This window comes from Marmota marmota, unplaced genomic scaffold (assembly GCF_001458135.2).
Source record: "Marmota marmota marmota unplaced genomic scaffold, marMar, whole genome shotgun sequence".
NCBI classification, from domain to species: domain Eukaryota; kingdom Metazoa; phylum Chordata; class Mammalia; order Rodentia; family Sciuridae; genus Marmota; species Marmota marmota.
The window spans coordinates 3531315-3553540 of record NW_026000211.1 but is presented as its reverse complement, the minus strand read 5'-3'; the positions used below and the strand labels follow the sequence as shown (position 1 = coordinate 3553540).

The 22226-nt window shown below is 31.5% G+C and overlaps 1 protein-coding gene across 1 annotated transcript in view; it reads left to right on the top strand.

Annotated features, from left to right (window-relative positions):
* Sgcz (sarcoglycan zeta) overlaps nt 1-22226 on the top strand; it is a 1015926-nt gene that overhangs the window by 872087 nt on the left and 121613 nt on the right. The window contains exon 4 of the mRNA XM_015486040.2: nt 20129-20216. Coding sequence (XP_015341526.2) covers nt 20129-20216 — 88 coding nt within the window. The remainder of the gene's footprint in view (nt 1-20128; nt 20217-22226) is intronic.

Below are 22226 nucleotides of genomic sequence, written 5' to 3'. Positions count from 1 at the left end.
CCTTTTTTCCCTTGTTTTTTCATGTTGTTCACGTTACTTTCCAGCTCTGTTTGACTGTTTTGTAACTGCTTTCTCCTATACATTTGTTTTGGCTTTGTATATCTCTGTTATCTCTCCTTTGTGGTGGGAGATTATGTCTAGAAATGTTGGGCTTTATTGTACTTTAAAGCTGATTCATTCAATTCATAAAAGGCTTCCAGGTACAATTAAGTAGGTCAAATTATTTTAATGCTTTATTTTTCAACACTTTTTTGGGAATATTTTTACTTTGAGAGTTCAATAATTTTGTACTATACTTTTGCTTTTCTACTAGGACTTATGTCCCCTAATGGTCTTAAAATTCTGTTCATTACTAATATATTCTTTGTATATTCTAATGGGGTAATCTGTACTCTCGTAAACAGGATAATTTATTGAGCTATTGGTAGAAAGTCATTCCATCCCAAAGTGATTGCTCAACTTGAGAATGGTTAGGTCATTCTTTTATTTCAGCATAAATTGCTAGATTGGTATTCTCAACAGTACAGTTTGGTCAATTTATTGACAAGTAAATTTAACAATAACTATAAACATCTAGTTAGCTCAAAGAGCTTATACTTGGCATTGATCCAAATGAATACAAATGGCTTTTTGTTGTTTTACAGAGGCTGATAAAATATTATGCTCTGAAAGACTTCTTAAGGGAGTAAGCTCATTATAGACCTTCAGTAGAAAAATATTGATGTTCTATATGACCTCGACTTCCAAAGAAATATTTACAGTAAGGTCGCTCTTTAATAACAAGAACATAAACTATCAAAATATTGATTTCCCTCAGAAAAACATTTTGTCTGTTTGTTTACATAGGAGCTCTTTTCTTTTTCTTTCTTCTTTATAATCAAAGAAAACTCATCATTTTATTTTTAATCCTTTATTTATTTATTTTATGTATTTTTAATCTTTTTTAATTGATACATCATAGTTGTACATGTTTAGGGAATATGATGATTCCATACTTGTATGTAATACCAAATTATCATGTCACAATGATTCGTGTTGGGAATCTTTGTACAAGTCTTTTCAATTATTTATGAAATGTCTAAAAATTATTGTAAACTATACTCACCTTGCTGGAACTGCTTCCTCCTGATTGTGTTTTACTATCTGTTATCCAGGCACCCTCTGTCCTCTCCCTGACTACCCTTCCTAGATTCTAGTGATATTTTTTCTGTGGTCTACTTCTATGAAATCAAGGTTTGTAATTGCCACGTGTGAGTGAGAACATGAGAGTGTTTGTCTATCATATATTTTACTAAGTACATTCTAATATCTTTGCATATTAGCTTATTGGTCTACAGTAGAGAGAGACAAAAGAATCTAATTCTGGGCAAGACATGCAGCAGATTAAGAATTTAGGGAAATTTCACATTTGCAAAACTACTGTTTTATTTCTGGAGCAATAGAATTTGTCACCTTCTTAAACATTTCTGTTGGTCCACATGTATCTGTGTATCTTATCTAATAATCCAAGTATAGATTTGTCCTCTGGTATAACTAGAGAAATGTCATGATAAATTGAAAATTTTCTCTGATATGCATAAACTATCCCAAAATAAGGTGGAGGGGGCTAAAAATAGAAAAAAATAGTGCAGTAGATAAAGGGAATAAAGGGGAAGGAGGAAGGAGATAACAAAAGAATACTGGAATATGTATGAATTTGACATACCTTTCCTATGTAAATATATGAATATACCCCAGTGAACTTCACTACCACATATATCCACAAGACACTAGTTAAAAAAAAAGAATTATAACAGCAGAAAGATCAGTAGAGTAGGGGGAAGTATTGGGTGCTGAATAGAATGAATTACTTTCCATGCCTTTATAATTATGTCAAGATGAATCCTAATATTACGTGTAACTAAAAAGAACCAAGAAAAATAAATAAAAAGAGAAAAAAAGGCATTTACATTGTAAAATAATGTTTCAAGCCCATATACTGGAGGTTGCAAAATGCAGTCTGTTTTCATAATATAAATGACTAAAGTAAACAAAGTAGGCTTTTAACACACTTTGAAATCAAATGGAAGACACAGCCAAATATATGACATGATGATGGTTAAGCTCCTTATTGAACATTCTGTAAGGTTAAACACATGCTCTCTGCTTTTGATTTATGCTACATAATTTAGAATGTCTAATGATTTTTAAAAGTAAGGTTGCTAGCATGAAAAAGGCAAGGACATGCTCTTGAATAGTTGCTGTAAACTGGCCTATTTCTCATTTCTTTCTAACATTCCACACACAATTCTCATACTTGAAGCTCAGAAAATTTGTCTAAAGTATTTTCAAACCTACAAAGTGTTATTTAATTCCCATTTTCTCCAATTACAGGCAAACTAACCACAAGAATATCACATTGATCTAATAAAAAGTTTGCATTATTTTTTGTGATATTGAATGAACTCGGTAAGAGCTCAGCATCACAATATTTAAATTAAGTTTGAATGTTTGTTTTTGTTTTTTTTTTTTTACCAGCTAATATAATTTCAGCTTTTATTTTATTAGAAGTAAGACGTCTTCTGTTTTATTTCTTTCTATCCTGTCCCTTATTGGAGAGAAAAATCTTGGCTCTTTCAAAATGTCAAATTAATTTCCAGACCTAGGCTAACATTCTGAACTCTCTTTCACAGTGTGGTTTTGACTTTGTCCTGTGCATCCTCCAGCAGGTCAGAGGATCCCCAGAAGAGCAGGAAAGTACAGGGTAGAAGTTTACAGAGTTCAAAGTCCAATGCGTCATCACCTTTTAATGAAATGTGCCAGCCTAGTGATTAATAGTTTAACTTTAATGTCCTGGGAAACTCTTAATTGGAAAAAAAAAAAAACATGTTTCTCTTCTTTGCAAGGACAGACCCATTTTTCATTTGGTTCTGTGGTAATTGTCACGGATGTTTCACTAATCTTATGTATGAAAAGGACTCTTAACATTTATATTCTCTGTTATGATATATAGCAATCCTCACCAAAATAGAACTTAGTAATTATTGCTATTTATTTTGAATAGCACAACCTCACTACTGGTTTGTGTTATTTTTTAATGTCTACCTCCAACCAAAATGTCAGATAGGGTTCTTCCCAAACTACCAAATTCCTGTGTCATTTATAATTTTTAAAAATATTTAAAGTTTAAAATATTAATATTTTAAAAGAAGTAAACTATCTTTTTTATTGATATTGAATTATTAGATATTTCTATCTATCCTTATATTTATATCTAAATTTCATCCTTGCTTGGAATCAATTTGAATTGTCATGATGTTTATTATTCCATGTTCAATATGTTGATGTGCATTGCTTTTTCATTGTAAGATATAATAATTCATACTGCTATGCACTACTTTTATACATATACCTTTCTCCTGCTAGAAGAAATGATAAATATAATTTTAAAAACTCAAAAACATAGCAAAAACATGAATAATAGTGCCACATAAAGTTATTCTGATAAAACTAAGAATAAAAAGTAGGGCAAGATCAGAAAAAAATATGAGCATAAACCCATCTTTATATAGTATTTATATTTTGCCTTCAATTTTAATTTCAGCAGTGAAAGAGAAAAGTGACATATAATATACTGGGCACCATTACAGGAAACAAAGTTCTTATCATTTATTTGTTTATTTATTTTTGCAGTACTAGTTATTGAAACCAGGAGTGCTCGCCCACTGAGATACATCCTCAGCTCTTTTATTATATTTGGTTACAAGGTCTCACTGTAGAAACTGGCCTCAAATTTGTGATCTTCCTGCCTCTGCCTCCCAAGTAGCTGGTATTACAAGTGTAAGCCACCTTGCCTAGCTCTTAGCATAAATCTTTAAGAAATTTGTTGTGTAGAATTTCATAAGGAAGTCATGGAACAGAATAGTAAACAATGTGAAAAGAGTTTTAGAATAAAAATAAAAAATGTGTATAATATAGCTTCATGTTGTATCATCCATAAAAATTGTAATTATTTTTAAATGGAGTTAATTATTTTTGAAAGGTATTAACAAAAATGTGTCTTCTATATCTTACATATCTGTCAATATACACATATTGAGTAACCATAATATATCATTCAATCTTCTATGAATTTTTCTCTCAGCTGGAATTGTAGTAGAAATAAATAGATAATATATGCATGCAAAAATAATTCAAGTTAACTTGTGTGCAGATTCATCTATTTAATAAATGAGACAAGCAGATTATACAGTTATCTTAGATTATAAAGTTATCTTTAATGGACAGTCTTAGAGGAGCTGATGGAAGTGAAGCTAGGTACCTTTCATATAAAAATGTGGATTTTATCTTTTAGCTGCATTCCTTTAGGGTTTTGAATCCTTCAGAGAGGAGAGCAACAGACATAAAGACAAATTTTTAAACTGGGCATCAACAACTAACAGTAGAACTTACAAATATAGCATATGATACAGCATATCTATCTATTAATATAAATGTTATATATTAATATCCATATCTATGAGGGATAAATTATATTAACATGAGGAAAGTTAGGTATTTTGACAGAACTAAAATCTTTTGTATTCAGATATCTTATATAATGTTGCAGTAGCAGTGCTGACAACTTCTATTTGAGGAAGTCCTGTTTTCCATTCCCTCTTTAGTATGAAAGAGTTCATTTTTTTCCTGAGAGGGAGACAAAATCAGAAAAAAAAAAATACAGTCAACGATTGCCTGGCAAAATATATTTCTCATCTGTGTATCTCTTTTATATATTCTAACTTTATTAGGATTAGGTTATAAACAAAAATTTTTCATAAATAACAAAAGAAAATCTTCAGCCTCAAGTACATGTTAACATATTGGTGAAGCACGTGAAAGAAAAAAAAGTATTTTATATATCATGTTTCAACCATCCATCAATTTCCCCAACTTTTCTCAAAGTGTATTGTATTAAAATATGTCTTCAAGAGAGTGTAAGAGACTAGTAATCATTTAATTAGATAACTAAATGCAATGTGATATATGGTTATGCAATTCATGTATTGGTTCTATATGCATACATATTTACATATTATTCATATATACATTTATGACTTTATGCATTATTTTCACATGTATACAATAATACATTACATATATTGTTTTACATGGGGAATGAAACAAAATTTTGAGGAATGTGAGATCAACAATTTTGTGCATCTTTCTAAAAAAATATACAAAACTGTTCATTCACTTACTGCTTTATTTATTTATGACCTAGGAAGAAATTCTGTCCCTTTTCCTAACATGCAGTGCCTGGCTCCCAGAAACATTAGGTCAGGCAGTTCTCGGTGCCCACCATTTGGTTTGCCTGAATTTAGAAACAAATGCTTTAAATGAGTATATTTAAACTTCTAAGGGAGAAATCAGATGCTAGTATTGGGGAAATATATTTCTCCAAACTAGTTTCTTTCCTTAACTTTAAACATGCAATAAAAATTTTATAGCATAACAAGTTTTATTTTGCCTTAACTACCAGGAAACTCGGAGTAAAATTCTAAGTTTCAATCCTAGGAACAAGTAAAAATATAAGTGCATGGGCATATTTATTTCTCATGGTTTAAAAGGCCTTTAGTACTGTTTATAGATTTTAGTGGCCAATTTAGCATTACTCAAGTTTGTAGCACAAAATCTTTTTGGAAGAAGTAATGTTCTCATAAGAACATAACATTTTTAATGCTTTGTTGCTCTGTTTACATTGAGATTATATCTATCTTTATTGTTTATGGGGAAATACTAACAGTGTATAAAAAGACTCCCAAAAATCCTGTTATGACTTCACAACTAGTAAAGGAATCACTGATTTCTCATATTTTGCTAGTTCTGTAATTTAATAGGAAAATCTCTTTAAATTAATATTTATTATATTATATCCATTATTACATTTGGAAATTTCTAGTTTATTTTAATGTAGGTAATTTGTTTTGTAAAATAACTAGTTATTTCCTCATTTCAAACAATTTTTCTGATAAGGGATCAACTTTGAGATACAGCTACAGATTACTTTCTTTATATAGGAGCTTATTAGTCTTTCTAGGCTATATAACTACAATTTTATTATGAATATGATTGTTGACCAAATAGTGAACTAGTGCTATGCCTTTTATAGCAGTGGGTTCTAATTGTTTCATTCCACCTCTTACATGGTAAATTATAAACAAAAATTGAATTTGCAAACATCCTTCTCTTTCATACATGTGACATGCTTTTCAGGAAAATATGATAATATATATTTACAGATACTAATTGTTCTCTAACTTGAAGCTACTTACTATTACATTCTTAAAATCAGAGGATTTTGTTTTTACTTATTTCTTCTTTACCCTTGTATCTATACTTTTCACTTATTTTTAATTTCTTCATGAAGAATAATTAGTTCATTTTAAAAAATGTTACCTAATGAACATATTTATTCATTTATTTATTGTACCAGGGATTGAACCCAGAGGAACTGAACCACTGAGCCATATCCCTAGCAATATCTATTTGTTGTTTTGATACAGGGTCTCACAAAGTTGCTTAGGGCCTTGCTAAGTTGTAGAAGCTGGCTTTGAACTTATATTCCTCCTTCTTCAGCCTTCAAAGCCACTGGGATTACAGGCATATGCCAACATGCCTGGCCATTTGGGTTTCTTATAAATTTGCAAAATCCATATTTTAAAAAAAGGTCCATGGACAAACTAGCTAACACATAATTTTTTTAAAGTATGCATTTTAATTGAAATTCTAATTTGAAAAAGGCATAGGCATAAACAAAATAAATCAATAAATAAACAAGTTGTTGTAAAGACAGTAGGACGTGAAAGCTTTAATCCAATTTTCCTGTAGACAGAAGTGGCAAAACCTATAACTGGATGCTGTTGAGATTATTAATCAGTTGAACAGCAAAAAGTATATCTGGCCATTGTAGTTGTAAATACTATACCCTGTAGATGTTCTAAACTTGGTTGTGTCTCTTAAAATTATTTTATTGCTCCAGATTTGTACTGTTCTCCTGTGCCAAACATGCCAAATATATAAACCTTCTATGAAGAATTCTTCCTTAATCTTTAATCCAGGCTCCTTGGAATTCTCACATATTAACTATAAACCAGAGAAACAAACAACAAGGAAATGGGACAAGAAAAGTGAAATTCAACAGAAGCAATGATGCACTATTTTAGATTGCCTACATGTTCCAGCAATTGGAATTCTGATACAGAATGCTAAATACTGTACATAACAGCACTGAAGATGAAAACAGTAGAATAAGAGAGAGAATTAAAAAAGGATATTGAAACCAACATATTTGGTCAGAATTGAAGAAAAATAACCAAAGTATGTCTTCATAAAAATATATTTGTAAATTGATATTTTAATGGATAGTTTAACAACACAGCTAAAATAAGAATTGTGAACATAACACATAAAGCCCTAAACTACCATGCATTGAAGAGTGATCACAAGATGGAACACATGAAATCTAAAAATTCATGAAAGGTAGAATGAAAGAAGGTATAACAAATGTGAATTCCATGTGTGTGGGGGGATTGTAACCCTGCACTAAAAGCACTGTTGAAGAGTTGACAGGGGACAGTTTTCCAAAATTGATAAAAGCTATGAATCATACTTATATTCTGGAATCAAAATCATCATGGGCACAATGTTTTTAAAAAAATAAAATTTAATAAAATCATGTTAAATAATAGAATATTTCCCTTTTTGAAATCTACAATATGCATATAAAGTTATTACTGCACATTATTTACTTAAAAAACATTAAAGTCAGGCAGAGTGTGCACACCTGTAATCCAAGTGACTTGAGAGGTTGAGGCAGGAGGATCATAAATTAGAGGCCAGCCTCTGATTTAATAAGGCCCTAAGCAACTTAGTGAGACACTGTCTCAAAATATGTGACATGTATGTAAAGGGATCTGGAGATATAGTTCAGTAGTAAAGTGCCTCTGGGTTAAATCCCCAGTGCAAAAATAATATGCAAATAATATCTTTATACTAGAATTATTTTGAAAATGTTAAGCATATACTTGCCATTACTTTGGGTTCTGAAAACCATTAGAGATTAAGTCTAGATGAGAAGCCAGTAAATTAGGTAGGACTTTCAGCTGGCTGCCTTTATAAAAAGCATTTTCTATTATAATATAGTCATACCCATTCATATCTTGTTTGTGGCTCCTTTTAAACTACCATAGCAGAGTGGAAAGTTTTCTAATGAAACCTCATGACATTCAGAGCCTAATATTTACTATCTGCCCCTTTTTAAAACAAATGTACTAATCCTTACTCTAAATGAAACCTTTTTTTTTAAATTAATTACCGCAAGAGAGAAATACATTGCTACATATCATCACCTTAGAATATGTTCTTTAATAGATCCATCTTTAGCTTGACTGGATTTGAAAGCTTATCAGTGTTATGAGAAAAGTCAGCATGATTAAAGAACGGGGAATATGGAGAACTCATGAGATAGTACAGGAAGACTTGTAAGGGCACTGAAATGTAGGGGCCTTGGGGTATAAGAAACACTGAGACATTCAGCTCCTTACAGAGGAGAACAAAGGATATACTATCAGGGTAGGCAAATTTCTATAACAAACATTTCTGGTATCTCACTGGTTGGCTCAAACACAAAAACTATCTCTTATTCCAGCATCCAGGGTTGTTGCTAAAAATGGTGACACTGACCCAAGAAGACATTTAGAGAATGATTCTTTCCATGTGTGGTTCCATGACACTCTAGGGCCTCAGATAAATAAGGCAGTAGGTTTGTATAACCCAGGCCTTACTTTCCATATTATCAATTATGGCTTTAATGTATAATCATGTTTGCCTACAAGATGGTTATTAGAAAGACTAAAGATAACAGTGCCTTGTGAAGATGTTAAGAAAAGGAAATGCTTACACATCGTTGGTGGGAAAGTAAATTATCACCGCCATTATGGAAAAACAGTATGGACGTTAATTAAAAATAGAACTACCATATGATCCAGCAATCCCATTACTGGGTACATATCCAAAAAAAATTAAATCAGTTTGTTAAGACATCTGAAGTCCATTGTTGCCCATACATAATAGCTAAGAAATAAAAACTTCCTAGGTGTTTACCAGGCAATAAATGGATAAAGAAAATATGGCATGTATATACAATGGACTCCTATGGACCCAAAAAAAGTAATGAAATCTTATGATTTGTAATAACATGGAAGAAGATGGAGATTATTATGCTGAATGACAAATCAGACACAGAAAGACAAATACCTCATGGTCTTATATGGGGAATATAAAAACATTGATCTCATGGGGTTTGGGAGTATAATCTTGGTTAAAAGAGACTAGAACAGAAAGGAAAGGAAGCGATGGGGAAAAGTTGATCAATGGATACTGTTACAATTAAATAAGATAAAGAAGTCCTGGTGTGGTATGTCACAATAGGATCACTCTATATGACAATTATGTACTGCACTTTTCAAAAAGCTACAATAAAGAATTTTGAAAGTTTTTACCACAAAGAAATGATTAAAGACTTAGATATGTTTAATTTGATTTAAACATTGTACAATGTGTGTGTATGTGTGTGTGTGTGTGTGTGTGTGTGTGTGTGTATATATATATATATATATATATATATACACATCAAAAAGTACCCTAGTAGTATACAATTTTGTGTGTATATATATATATAAACATCAAAAAGTACCATATTAATTGTTTTTTATCAGTTAACATAAATTTAATTAAAATTTACAAAAAGAAAGGCTACAAATGTCTGAGTGCTCTGTATTAAGGAAAAAGTGGACACATTTTTTGAGCATCCTTTTCAATACAAATTAGGACATTAAGGGCAAACATATCTTAATTTGGAGATTTGTAGTTTTGACATGGGCTTGGCATGCTATGGGAATATTTCAAAATTACTTTTATTGAGAAAGTTGCAATTTTCTACTTAATTTATGGATTCAGACCATGTTATAGACAACAAATTTCTTGGAGGGAACTTTTCAGATATCTGTTGCTAATCTTACACCTCGGTCAGAAAGTTAGCCATACTGTAACTGAATTCAAAGAGTTTGCTTTTTGATTAGTGCTAAACCAATTAGCAGGACCAGAAGATGATAGGATGGAGACAGATTCATTAGCTGCAATGAGTAAGAAGAGCACTGGAGTTATCTGTTAAGCCATTCTCTTTCAGAACAAATGAAGCAAGGGCATTTTATTTTGGTAACCTATACATAATCATTTTAGGAGCAGGCACATTCCTAAATATACTCAATTTAGGATAGACATTTGGGGGCATGGTCAGCTCCAGGTCAGAGAGTACCTGGTAAAAGATTAAAATAGCTGACAGGAACACCCAAAGATGGAAGACATGAACTCTTTTGGGCATGATCAGTTCAATATCATAATGAGAAAAGTCTTCTCTAGGAACCCCAAAATTAACTTTAGATGCTTCAGTGATCTTGGAGATCACGACTGTTTCTTCATAAGTTCCTACACAAAACTTTAGCTGAAACAATAGGAAGTAGAAAGAAAAAAAAAGCTGTGTTAATGTGCCTCTCTCACTAAGTGTTTATCAGTGTCACTCAGTCACATGTAGACTAACACATGAACATTCTTACAAATACAGAATCTTAGGCTTAATCTTGAATCTGCATTTAGAAAGATCTACAGAGATTTGCATGTACAAATTACAGATTTCTAAGCATTGAGGTAATCTCCCTAGTCATGTCATGTACTATTTGATATGAAGTATTCTGAATATTTCTTGAGCTCAGATACTGTAGCTTATTTTGATAAAGAAAAAAATAAAATAAAATTCACTTTATATTTCTTCTGTACCCAAATTGTCATCATTAGATTTTCATGGAAGAAGGTTTAGGGGCTTGACTTGTATTAGTGTGAAAACAAATTAGAATTTTGATCTTTCTGCAGTCATTTGAAGAAGTAACTTCATGAATACTCCCAGCCCCCCTCCATTTACTTAATTGAGGAAGAAAAGGATAAGAATTGCCACTAATTTTTGTAGCAATATTTATGAAAGTTGAAAGAGGGATAATTTCTATTTTTTTCTTCATATTATGAGATAAAGGTAATGTATAACTGCAATTAACAAAATACTTCAAAGCACAGAAATTCACATAGTGTCAGATACAAGGTACACTAATTTTTTTTGTAGGATCTGATTGTTGCTCAAAATTCATACTTTTTATCCTGTTTCTTTAGTAACTAACATGGGAACTGAATTAATCTGTGCTCTCTGGAGAAACAGAACCTATATATAAAGAGATTAATTTTAGAGAATTATCTTACAGACTTAATGGAGCATAAGAAATCAGAAAGCTAATGATGTAGTTATAAACTGCATCTGAAAGCATAAAACTCAGAAAAGGCCTATGGTACAAATTCTAGTGTAAGTTCCAAAGTGAGAGAAGACCAATGTCCCATGTGAAGATAGGACTGGACAAAGAATTCTCTTTTCACTCTGCCTTTTTAGTCTATTTAGGCCCGAATTTAATGATGCCACATTATGGAGAGTAATTTAGTAATTTACTGAATCAAACATAAATCTCATTGAAAATTGAGATTTTCACAGACACCGCACAAAATAATATTTAACTAAATATTTGTGAACTCTATGGCCCAAATCCACCCATAAAATTAACCATCACAGGTAATATAACCATGTTGTATTTATTGGATTTTATAACCAATTGTTTATTACTTTTATTTCATATTTTGTAATTCCATTATTTTTGCCATTATGGCAAAATGTTTGTCATAAATAATACATTTCTGTTTTTATCATCTGCTCTTTCATGAATTAAGTCACAGTACACTTACAAACATGAAGTAATCTAAAAATGTGCTCTTAATGTCTTTGGATATTTGAATCTTTTAGTAAGCTAACTAGATTTTAAGAGAAAGAAAACAGGAGATTTCAAGTAGTGGAAACTTAATTGGCATGAATGAAAATATTTTTAAGGAAAAGTAATCCAAAATAATTTTCTTTTGTCTCATTTCCTTACCACATATTAGAGATTTCTGAAGGAGAATATATATTTTATTTGACACAGTTGAATTTCTTGTTTAAATATGTTGTTATTTTTAAATTTTAGAATCCTTAGATCTCTTACTCTTTCTGCAGTACCAATTTCAAGCAAGATTAAAATTTTCCTTATTAATTTCTGTCACATACCATGAAGTCTATTTCACATGCAAATACACATCTCCAATTTTCTCTTTCTCTCTTAACCTCTATTACATACTCATTGTCATTATCATTACCATCATCAACATCATTATCATCCAAATCACCATTAGTATTTACTAATTTGAGATCAAGGTAGTGACTCTGGAGGCAGAGGCAGGAGGATACCAAGTTTGAGGAAAGTCTCACTAACTTGGTGACTGTGCTCTAGGCAACTTAAATAATCCTTGTTTCCAAATAAATTATAGAAAAGAGTTGGGAACATAACTCAGTGGTAAAGTGCCCCTGGGTTCAATTCCCAGTACAAACAAACAGTTAAGGGTAGCTAATAGTTCCAAAAAACTTTGAAAGTTTTTCACACACCTCATCCATTGTATTTTACCAAGGCCTTTGAGTACCATTTTATAGACATAAAGTAGCATTTTGTTATAAAAAGCTACTTTAGCATTTTTCTTTGATGCATATAAGCAACCAAATTAAAGGAATTACTTTCCTTTAAAATTTATTTTTAAGGGCATATAAATTGTCTGAATAACTCATTGAATGGCAGAAAGACCTTACTTTGTCTTAGTCATTTGCATCAAATCTGAAGATTTAACTTAATTTTCCCTCTCATTCTTTGCAGCAGATTTTCACTTTTACTTTAAAATTTCCTTCTGCTCTCCAAATCTATATATCCTATCTAGACAAGGGTCAATCTCCTGTATCCCACCAGCTGGGGCAAATCTCAGCTAGCCTCCCTTACTGAGCATCCTGTCTGGGCACAGAGCAGCCACAGTCTGAATGAATAGAGTGAGCACTTTGGGGTTACTGTGAGGGCAAGGTCAGCCTGGAGAAAGACCTAAGGGGCAGCTGGAGAGGAAACTTAGGGACCCAACCTGGAGTGGAGATATTGAGAGGAGGACATGTCTCTGGTGCTGCAAATATTGTCTGATGGAAAGAGAAGCATCTTAGGAAATTTTGATCATCTGATTAAAACAGTCCTAGTTTCATCTTGATTTGGATCTTTATTACCTTATGTTGACATAGTATTTTTCCCTTTAAGGATACTTATTCTAGAAGCATTCATTTCCTAAACCTACTATGACTACAATTTGAGTTGTGGCATTTAAGTGATATAGGAAGTGGCTGCCTACCAAGGATTCCCTATAAATGGAATGCCAAGTGTAAACCTTCTCCTTATTGCATCCTAATAGATACATGTCATTAATAGTAATTGGGATATAGAGGACTTCAGGAGGAGGATTATAGATTCCCCTGATTCCTGTAACATATTTAAGAGGCAGGCAGGAGTAAGAAGGACATTCAAAGTTATAGAACATTCTCAGAAGACATTCCTAACAGTGGCCTCCATGACTAGACAATTTATAACAGAAAAAGAACCAGAGTGGGAGATTCTCAATACAAGTATCGGCATAGAAATGCACCAAAGTTGTTTTGGCATAAATACTATCTCTTTCCTGCACTACTTCATTTTCAAGTTAGAATGCAAACATTCAGAATTTAAGAAGTCAGGTTAACATATTCTCTCATGATCAACATTTCTAATTTGAAAATAAAAATTTCAATATTTAAATGATTTATAATCAGAAGGAAATGAAATTTCATGTGATATTTTTATCAACCAAAGATCTGTAAAACAATTACCTGTTTTGCAGGTTCTTAAGTAGGTCAAATAATTAAAGGAAGGAATGAAGTGGGTGCCGTGGGCAGAGAGATGATGAATATAAATTAAATCATAATGTGAGATGAGGGCTAGTATTGTAGCTCAGTGGTTGAGTACTTGCCTCGCATGCATGAGGCACTGGGTTCCATTCTTAGACCACATTAAAAAAATAATAATGTTAAATGACTTGTTTCACTTAAATGACTTTTTAGAATTCTTGCTCTGGGAAAAGAGAAAGAGAGGAAGTTGAAAGAGCTCTATAAATGCTCTGTGACATGAACATAAATCTAGATGAACACAGGTAGTCTGGGAACATTATGGTGTAAATGTGCTTAGTTTTGTTCACTCAGTCGACATGCATTTATTGACAATAAACTATATGTCAAGCATGGCACAAACTATGCTTTCAAAAGTCTTCACAGGAAAAAGGGCATGACAACAACACTATGTTTCCCGGAATAGTCCAAACAAATGGAAGATACTAGCAAGTGACTGGTTAAAGCAAACAAGACAAAAGGCCTGTAATAGACATCAACATAGACTATTCAAGGAAGTGGAGGGTGGCAGCTAAATTCTATCTCTGGAGGGAAAGGAAAACTTTACTGGAACATATCTTTGATTTGGGTCCTGAAAAATGCCTCTAATTTTACCACAAAAAAAAGAGAAATGGATATGAATTTCAAGCATCAGATACAAAAGGTGGGGATAAATAGAAGTGGTATATATTTGAGAAAGATGGAAATTTTGGGTAACACTTGCAAGGATAAAGTAGAGTGGAATGGAGTTAGAAAAGTAAAATTGGATCATATTATCTTATACGTTCAAATGTGAAATTTTTCCAAGCCAGGAATGAAAAAAAATCAGTGAATATTTTATTTTTTAAATTCAATTTTTCAATTTAATTTTTAAATTCAAGCACACCAATATTTTTTATTTGAAAATGTTTTATAAAACTAACACTGGATTAAAAAACAATGTGAGCAGGAAGGAGGTATTGTGAAGTGAGTTTCTGGCTTATCATTCAGTGGACACAGAAAAGACAAAGAAAGGTGTACGTAACACACACTTCTCACATAGCTGAATGGAATATTAGAGGATTTGAAGATAAATGGAAAAAAACCCTATAATTTGTATCTGTGAAGGGAAGAAAGTTTACCTAGCAAAATCCTATAAATTCAATTAAGGATATATCAAATTCACAAAATCTGCACTGACGAAATGCATCATTAATTAATGATATTCTTCTAGGGAACTAACTAACATGATTTGTATAGGTGATGACCTTCTAAGATGCATAGACATAGGACAGTGCAGGATATTGCATAAGGGTGCAGGATATTGCATAAGAGTGTCTTTATCCCAAACCCGAGAAAACACAATAAAACAGAGCAAACTGTGCTATGATAGCAAAATATATATGATGGCAATATGGAGTGTGTGTGTGTATATATATTTATGGGTATGGTTGTCTTTTAGGGACTGGAATACTGAACAAGACTTTAAAGTATATTCTGTTGAATTTAATTTTTATTCATTTTTAAACTTTGTTTAGACATTTTAGAAAACCTACAAATAAATGACCCCAAAGAGAATCAGTATCTCATGGTAAATGACAGGGAAGAGTAGACACAAATTGGTGTGTTCTAACATTGCCTCTGTCTTTTATTAGCTATGTGATTTGGAGCAAGTGACTTTAATTCTCAGTGCTACAGTTTCTTCAGCTGTAAAACAGAAGAGACTGTTTCTTTTACTATTATTAATGAAGCACCACAGTTATAATGAGGAATAACTAACAAAGCAAAACTAACAGTACTACCCACACAGATTAGACACTGATCTATGCATTTCATATATTTTGTCTCATTAATTCTCTTAACAAGCCCACAAATTATGTATTCGACCCTATCTTACCGATGAAGAAAATGTGGAACAGAAATGTGGGTGACTAGCCTAGTCAAACAGCTAGTATTTGACAGACCAAGGACATGAGCTCAAATAACCAGGGAAGGTCCATTCTTTGTCTTTCTATCACTTCATTATTGACCCTAAATGGTGGTTTATGTTTAGGTTCACAAGTAGATGAACTTATATATGTAAATGATTTAGAATGTCTGTCATTGACAAGTGGCAATGCTAGCTGCTATTCTTTATACTGCTATTTCTACCAGGACATAATAGGTAAGCTGGCAAGAATAATGACTTGGAACTGATTCCTTATATGCCTGTAATACTTAGGTCATCTCATCAGTAAAACTAATATGTTTGTAAAGACATCTCTGTCACAGCAACATGTTATTGCTAGCGTTCTTTGTTTGCTTAACTTTCTTGTTTGTTGTCTATATGGCCAAACGGTTTCTGAATTCCCTAAGAGAAGAAAGTCTGTCTCTCTTGATTCTCTTTGGCATGCAGTGGCTTGCAGAGAGCTGGATACATCATAGATACATAAGAAATATTTGTGATAAAGAAAGGTGGAGAAAATATAAATATGATGAATTATTTTTCCTTCATTACTTGCATAACCTATCTCAAAAATATTAAGGGGAAAAGAAAAGCACAGGTCATGATTTTTCCATAACTACTAGCAAAGGGACAGGCATGGGCACATGAAAAATGTGAACAAAGGGGCCCCTGAATACCACACTGCCTTCCCACTGACTCTGCTGCCTGCTTTCTCTCAAGAGTACATAACTAGGTAGGAATGCTGTTTAGATGAAAGCCACAGTGCTGTCAGCTCCAGAAGACTCTAGAATACTTTATTTCTGTTATGGGGGATCTCTTGATTTGGAAATAGATATTTGAATACAAAGATTTTTTTTTCACCATAAAAAAGAAAAAAACATTTTTTAATTTTACTAATATATTGTGCAGAATAACATGCCAACTCTTCACTTACCTTATCTTCACAGAACTTGCACATCTTGTCTCTACTCCATGACAAAATATCACAAAATAGCTTTCTCCACTTTATGTTCTCAGCAAGGATAAACCATATGAGGGTACTAGTATGTATTTTTAAATGTTAGAACTAGATACTAGCATTGTAAGTTTTGGCACATGGAATACAATACAAATGAATATAAAAAAGGAATATAAAGAGAGTAGAAAGTAATAAAATTAGTGGTAATTTTATCAGTAGAGGCATTTAAATAAATAAACACATGATAAAAGACTAGTGAGTATTCACTTCTTTAGGAAAAACATTTTTAGATATCAATATCTTTGGCAAGTTATAGTATTTTAGTATTGACTCTTGTAGAAATATATTTGGTATCAAACTTACACATTGCCTTGGATTATATCTGCATTAGATGACTGTTCAAGTTGCTATCATTTTCTTTATACTTAGTTTATCACATACATGCATTTGGATTAGGATTGAGTACCTGTTGTATAAAAGGTCATTGTGTTGTACCTAAGATAAATGAGCAATGGTTCTAATGCTCAAATATCAAATATGGTTCTAAGATCACACTGTTGATATATACGTGTGTGTGTGTGTGTATGCAAAAGGACCACATGTCATGTCAGTGAAAATGATGCAATTATATGCATTGACTTTGTTTATCAAAAACAGTTACTTGTTTTTGGTTCAATTCAGTGGATCACATTTTAACAAATCAATATAGCATAATAATATAATTTTGTTCCCATGAATACAGTAGAGAATTTCTCATTATCGCTGATAGCTCTGTTTATAGTTTTAGTAAGTAAAGAGATTGCTAGTGCTATCATAGTAAAATTTTAATCTGGATATAAAAATTTAATTCCAAGAGGAAATTTAGTGGAATAATGTCAAAGAGAAGGGAAGTGTGCCAGGGATAGAACTTCAATAGGATCCCTACGGTTCAAGTAAAAGTGAATTGATATTATGTAAACAAGAAGCACAGTGATTAAAGTTTCAATTCTAACCAAGTCTGTTTCTCTATTAAATCAGACGAAAGTCCTATTGCTTTTTAAAATTGACTTTTCTTGGATCTTAACATATTTAATATAGCAATAATTCTTGTAAGATCCTTACATATTTTGTAAATTATACATACTAATGTTTCTGCTGTTATTTTTGCTGAAGTTCACAGAAATTTATGTTTAATATGTATAGTAATTCAAATGAAAATATATAACCTCATCAATTAAAAAATCTAACCTGTCATGTATGTTTTACTATTTAAATATTGAAAGCAGATAAATTAAAATTTAATTAAAATAATTTTTTAAAGAAATTTTTTGAACCATGTGGTGCTTTGTAGAGTTCTTATTTCTTTCATTCAGATAAATTTTATTGAGTTTATAGCTACTTTATAAAACGCATTGTTTCAATTTTACAAACATTAAATGCAATCTTTTATGTGCATTTATGTGTCTTCACAAAACATCTTCATGTCCTTATTAGAGATAGTAGTGTTCTTACTGGGTATAAGATAGCTGTTTGCAAACATTACTTACTTAGTCAACAATCTCTACTGTAAACAGAAATTTACATTTTCATATTACTTAAAATGAATGATAGAATTAATTTAAAATACTTCAGATATTTTAAAACTTGAATGTCAGATATATAGATGAACCTATGAAAAAAAGACTAGATAATTTTTTTTAATGCAGAAACAAAACTTTTGACTTGTGGCAGAAGAAACTGAGTTGTGATAAAAATATATGAAGAGAATAACATTAACTATAGTTGTTTTAGCACAAATGCATTGAAAGAATGAATAAACTCTTCATGCCATGGAAACTTACTTTTGGAACTCAAGTCTTAGATGGTACATACTAGCAAAATCCACTTTAAAAAGAAAGTATGTGCATTGTGCATGTAGGCACAAGAATATATGCATGAATGTGTGTGTGTGTGTTTTGTGTGTGTGTGTGTGTATGCATGTCTTTGCTGATCTCTTTGCATCTGGTCATAAGGACCCAGAGTAGCTTTAGGAAAAAGTCCACAAAATCTTCCTATGTGTATCCAATCACAAATTCCAAATCCTCATCTTGAAGGACTTTTTGTATGGTTTGTATATAGACTTGTATAAACAGCATCAGTGTAGAAGTGACAAGAGTGCTCCAGTGTGAGTGTGGTATCAGGAGAGATTTTTACAGAGTTTCAATATCTAAAAGCCAGCTCTATGAGGGCAGGTATTTTTCTATATTTTGATCACCAAAATGCCTCAACCTCTAGAAAGCTACATTGTGCATAGTGAGTATTCAATAAATATTTATTGGATGAATGAATGAACAATTTGTAAATGATTACCCTACTTATATTTTAGCATAAAAATGAAAGTATAGGTAATTGTAAGTTATTTGTGTGAGGGAAACGATGGCAAAAGCTCAATATAAAATCTCCTAGGGATTGCCTTTCAATAATCTTACTATTAAGGGCTCAATTAGTGATACAAGTCAACAACTAAGCAGAATTAAATAACCCAATAGAAAATCTCCTATGCAAGCATCTTATTTTCTCCAGACCTTCTTATTTAAATCATTCTATGATTCATGAGCATTTACACATGAGGTATATGAACAAGGGAGTATCAATTTTTTATATAGACTTTTTAGCCACCCATTAAACCCCTAACAAATGCTTTCCTTCAGCAGTATATTAAGTATTGGGTATGTAACTGTATACATGTGACTGCCATGGTCCTTGTCACATGGATGTTTCCTCTTGTTATATAATCAAGTGAAAGAAAAGGAGAGAAACAATGAAATAAAACAAACACAACACCAGTAAAATGAATTAGTCCTGTGATACAGGCTTTAAACAAAATATATGGAATTTTGAAATTTGGGGATTAAGTGAATCCACAGTGACAGTGATCAGATCAGGTAATTTTAAGGATCTGTCTTTTAAGCTGATTCTGAAAATTGCAAGTTAAACCTATAAAAGGGACATCCCCATTGGGATTGGATATAGAATGTCTGTGCAGGCAGAAGCATATTCCACTGGGAGAGAGAAACAAGAGAGGTGCTTTCCTTTTGACTCACAATAATCAGTAGAGTTGGAAATGCTTGCATCTTATAGTTAATGCCCATTGATAAAAAGAAAAACATTCATGTTCTACATAGAAATTACTATGAGGCACTCATTTCTTTTGTATTGTTCAACCAATGTTTGAAATATAAAAACAACTACCTAATATTTTAAAACAGGATTTTGATTGCACAGAAATACAGTATAATTTCATATGTGTTTGACTATGGTGATATTTTCTACTTGACTTATTTATTTTATACATGTTTCCCAGGATAGCCCACTGGTCTTACAGTCTGACAGGAATGTAACAGTGAATGCAAGAAATCACATGGGGCAGTTAACTGGACAGCTGACAGTAGGTGAGTGTTTTGGGGTAAAAATTATTTTTAAATTTTTATCCCATTTAAATTGGAAAAAAGTAAAAGTATGCTAATTTTTTAGTATGTAATTTCACAGCCAAGTTATCTTGTACATGATTTTATGTGCCATAGACTAGTAATGGTTTACTTTATTTAGTAATTATTCTTGACAATTTGTTATTGTGGGACTGGATTACATTTGTTCTGCTGGTCATTTTTCCTAAAATATGAAATGCACCATTTTCCTAAAAAATATTTTCATAACTCATATTAAACTATAATGAATACACCTTAAAAACATGTGGACTAGTATATAATATCATGAGGTCTATGTATCCTTTGTTTTAGATGAATAATTTTCTAATATTAAGTGCTTATATAGATTAGAAATAATATAATTATGAAGTATAATAAATATTAATGTTTATCAACTACTTGAAATTTTTTGTAAAAATTAACTATATAGTAAGGATTTTAGGACAGAAGTTATATTAAGGTAAAAAATTAAGTTTTCTTACATTTTCAAATACATTTTAATTTAGAGATTCATATTTTAACAAAACTTATATTATTGTTATTTAACTCCATTTTTATAAATGATAGATAAAAAGTCAGTTGCAACTATGTAAAATTATTAACAGATTTAATTTGCATATAGATGCTGAAGTAATTTTAGAACACTATATGGGTTCTGTGACATTACCTAACATCATTGTCTATCTTTATTTGCATACCTATATCTATTTACCTATATTATAATTCTGTTGATCTGTATCATATTTATATGGAGAGAGACTGAAAAAAATGTAATTGACAATTTTGAGGACTGGGTTAATTTTATGTTAACGAAAACTTAATTGTCTTTTAAATATAAATGCATGTTTTCATTATTTCTAGTTAAAATATGAAAAATATGACATTTAAAATGTGATATTTACAACCACGAATTTTTATTGTGTCTATTTCCTTTGTATTTATATGAAATATTTTTGTTATTTGTTTTAATGAAGTCAAAAAGGAAACTTTTTTATATGTGTTTTCTAAAACTCTAATTGCATTTCATTTATAAAAATTTAACTTTAGTTTGAATATTTTTTACTTCATTAAAGTTTGTCATTAGACATTTTTTAATTGCTATAACTACGTAAGATTTTGTTATAAGTAAAGATATATCAGTTATAAAGGTGAGCCACAAGCAAATTGATGAAAAATTAGAGAAAAGCAATATGCTATGGATGCAGATCTGATTCAGAACATCAGTTCCTCAATTTTAATGTTAACACAAATTTGTGATTGTTATTTTTGAACTGCATACACAAGCTAAAAGAAAGAAGCCTACAGCAGGCAATTTGCCTGATATCATAATTTTCTTAAATTTGAGAACTCTTCACAAGATAAAACTGTCTTTTGCTTTCATTTCTTCGTCTAAAAAAAGTCCTTAGTGGAAATGTCAAAATGCTAAATAACCACAAAAGACTATGTACCCAAGTCCACTGTCAGATATAATAGCTGCATAATCCCTGCAGGTAGAGCAAAACGACTGTTTTGATTATAGGAATTGTAATAAGATGCCCTTTGCATTTCACTGGATGTTTTCCTGAAAGAAATATAAACAATATATTGTGTTTGTTTTTTTAGTCCACTTTCCAAACTGATTTATTGTAGTAATAATATTTACCAAATAAAAAAAGAGGAGAGGGAGAGAAATGTTAAACAGCTTTAAAAGCAGCAAATTAATAAATTAATGCTGGTACATGTACACTTTCTGGGGGCTTAATCTGAAAACTGGTCCTCCGAATGTTGCATTGTTGAATTATGTCTCTCACTGCCTTGCATTTTTCAATAAACACATCAAAAGAAGAGGGAGACTAGGGCTGGGCTGAGAAGATTACATATTCACATTTGAAGTCAAACCATAGGGGGCTATTTAATAGTTGGATGAGCAGCAACACAATTTATCTCTTGAAGACTCAGTCTCTCATCTCTAAAATAGGGATGATGACAGGTTGA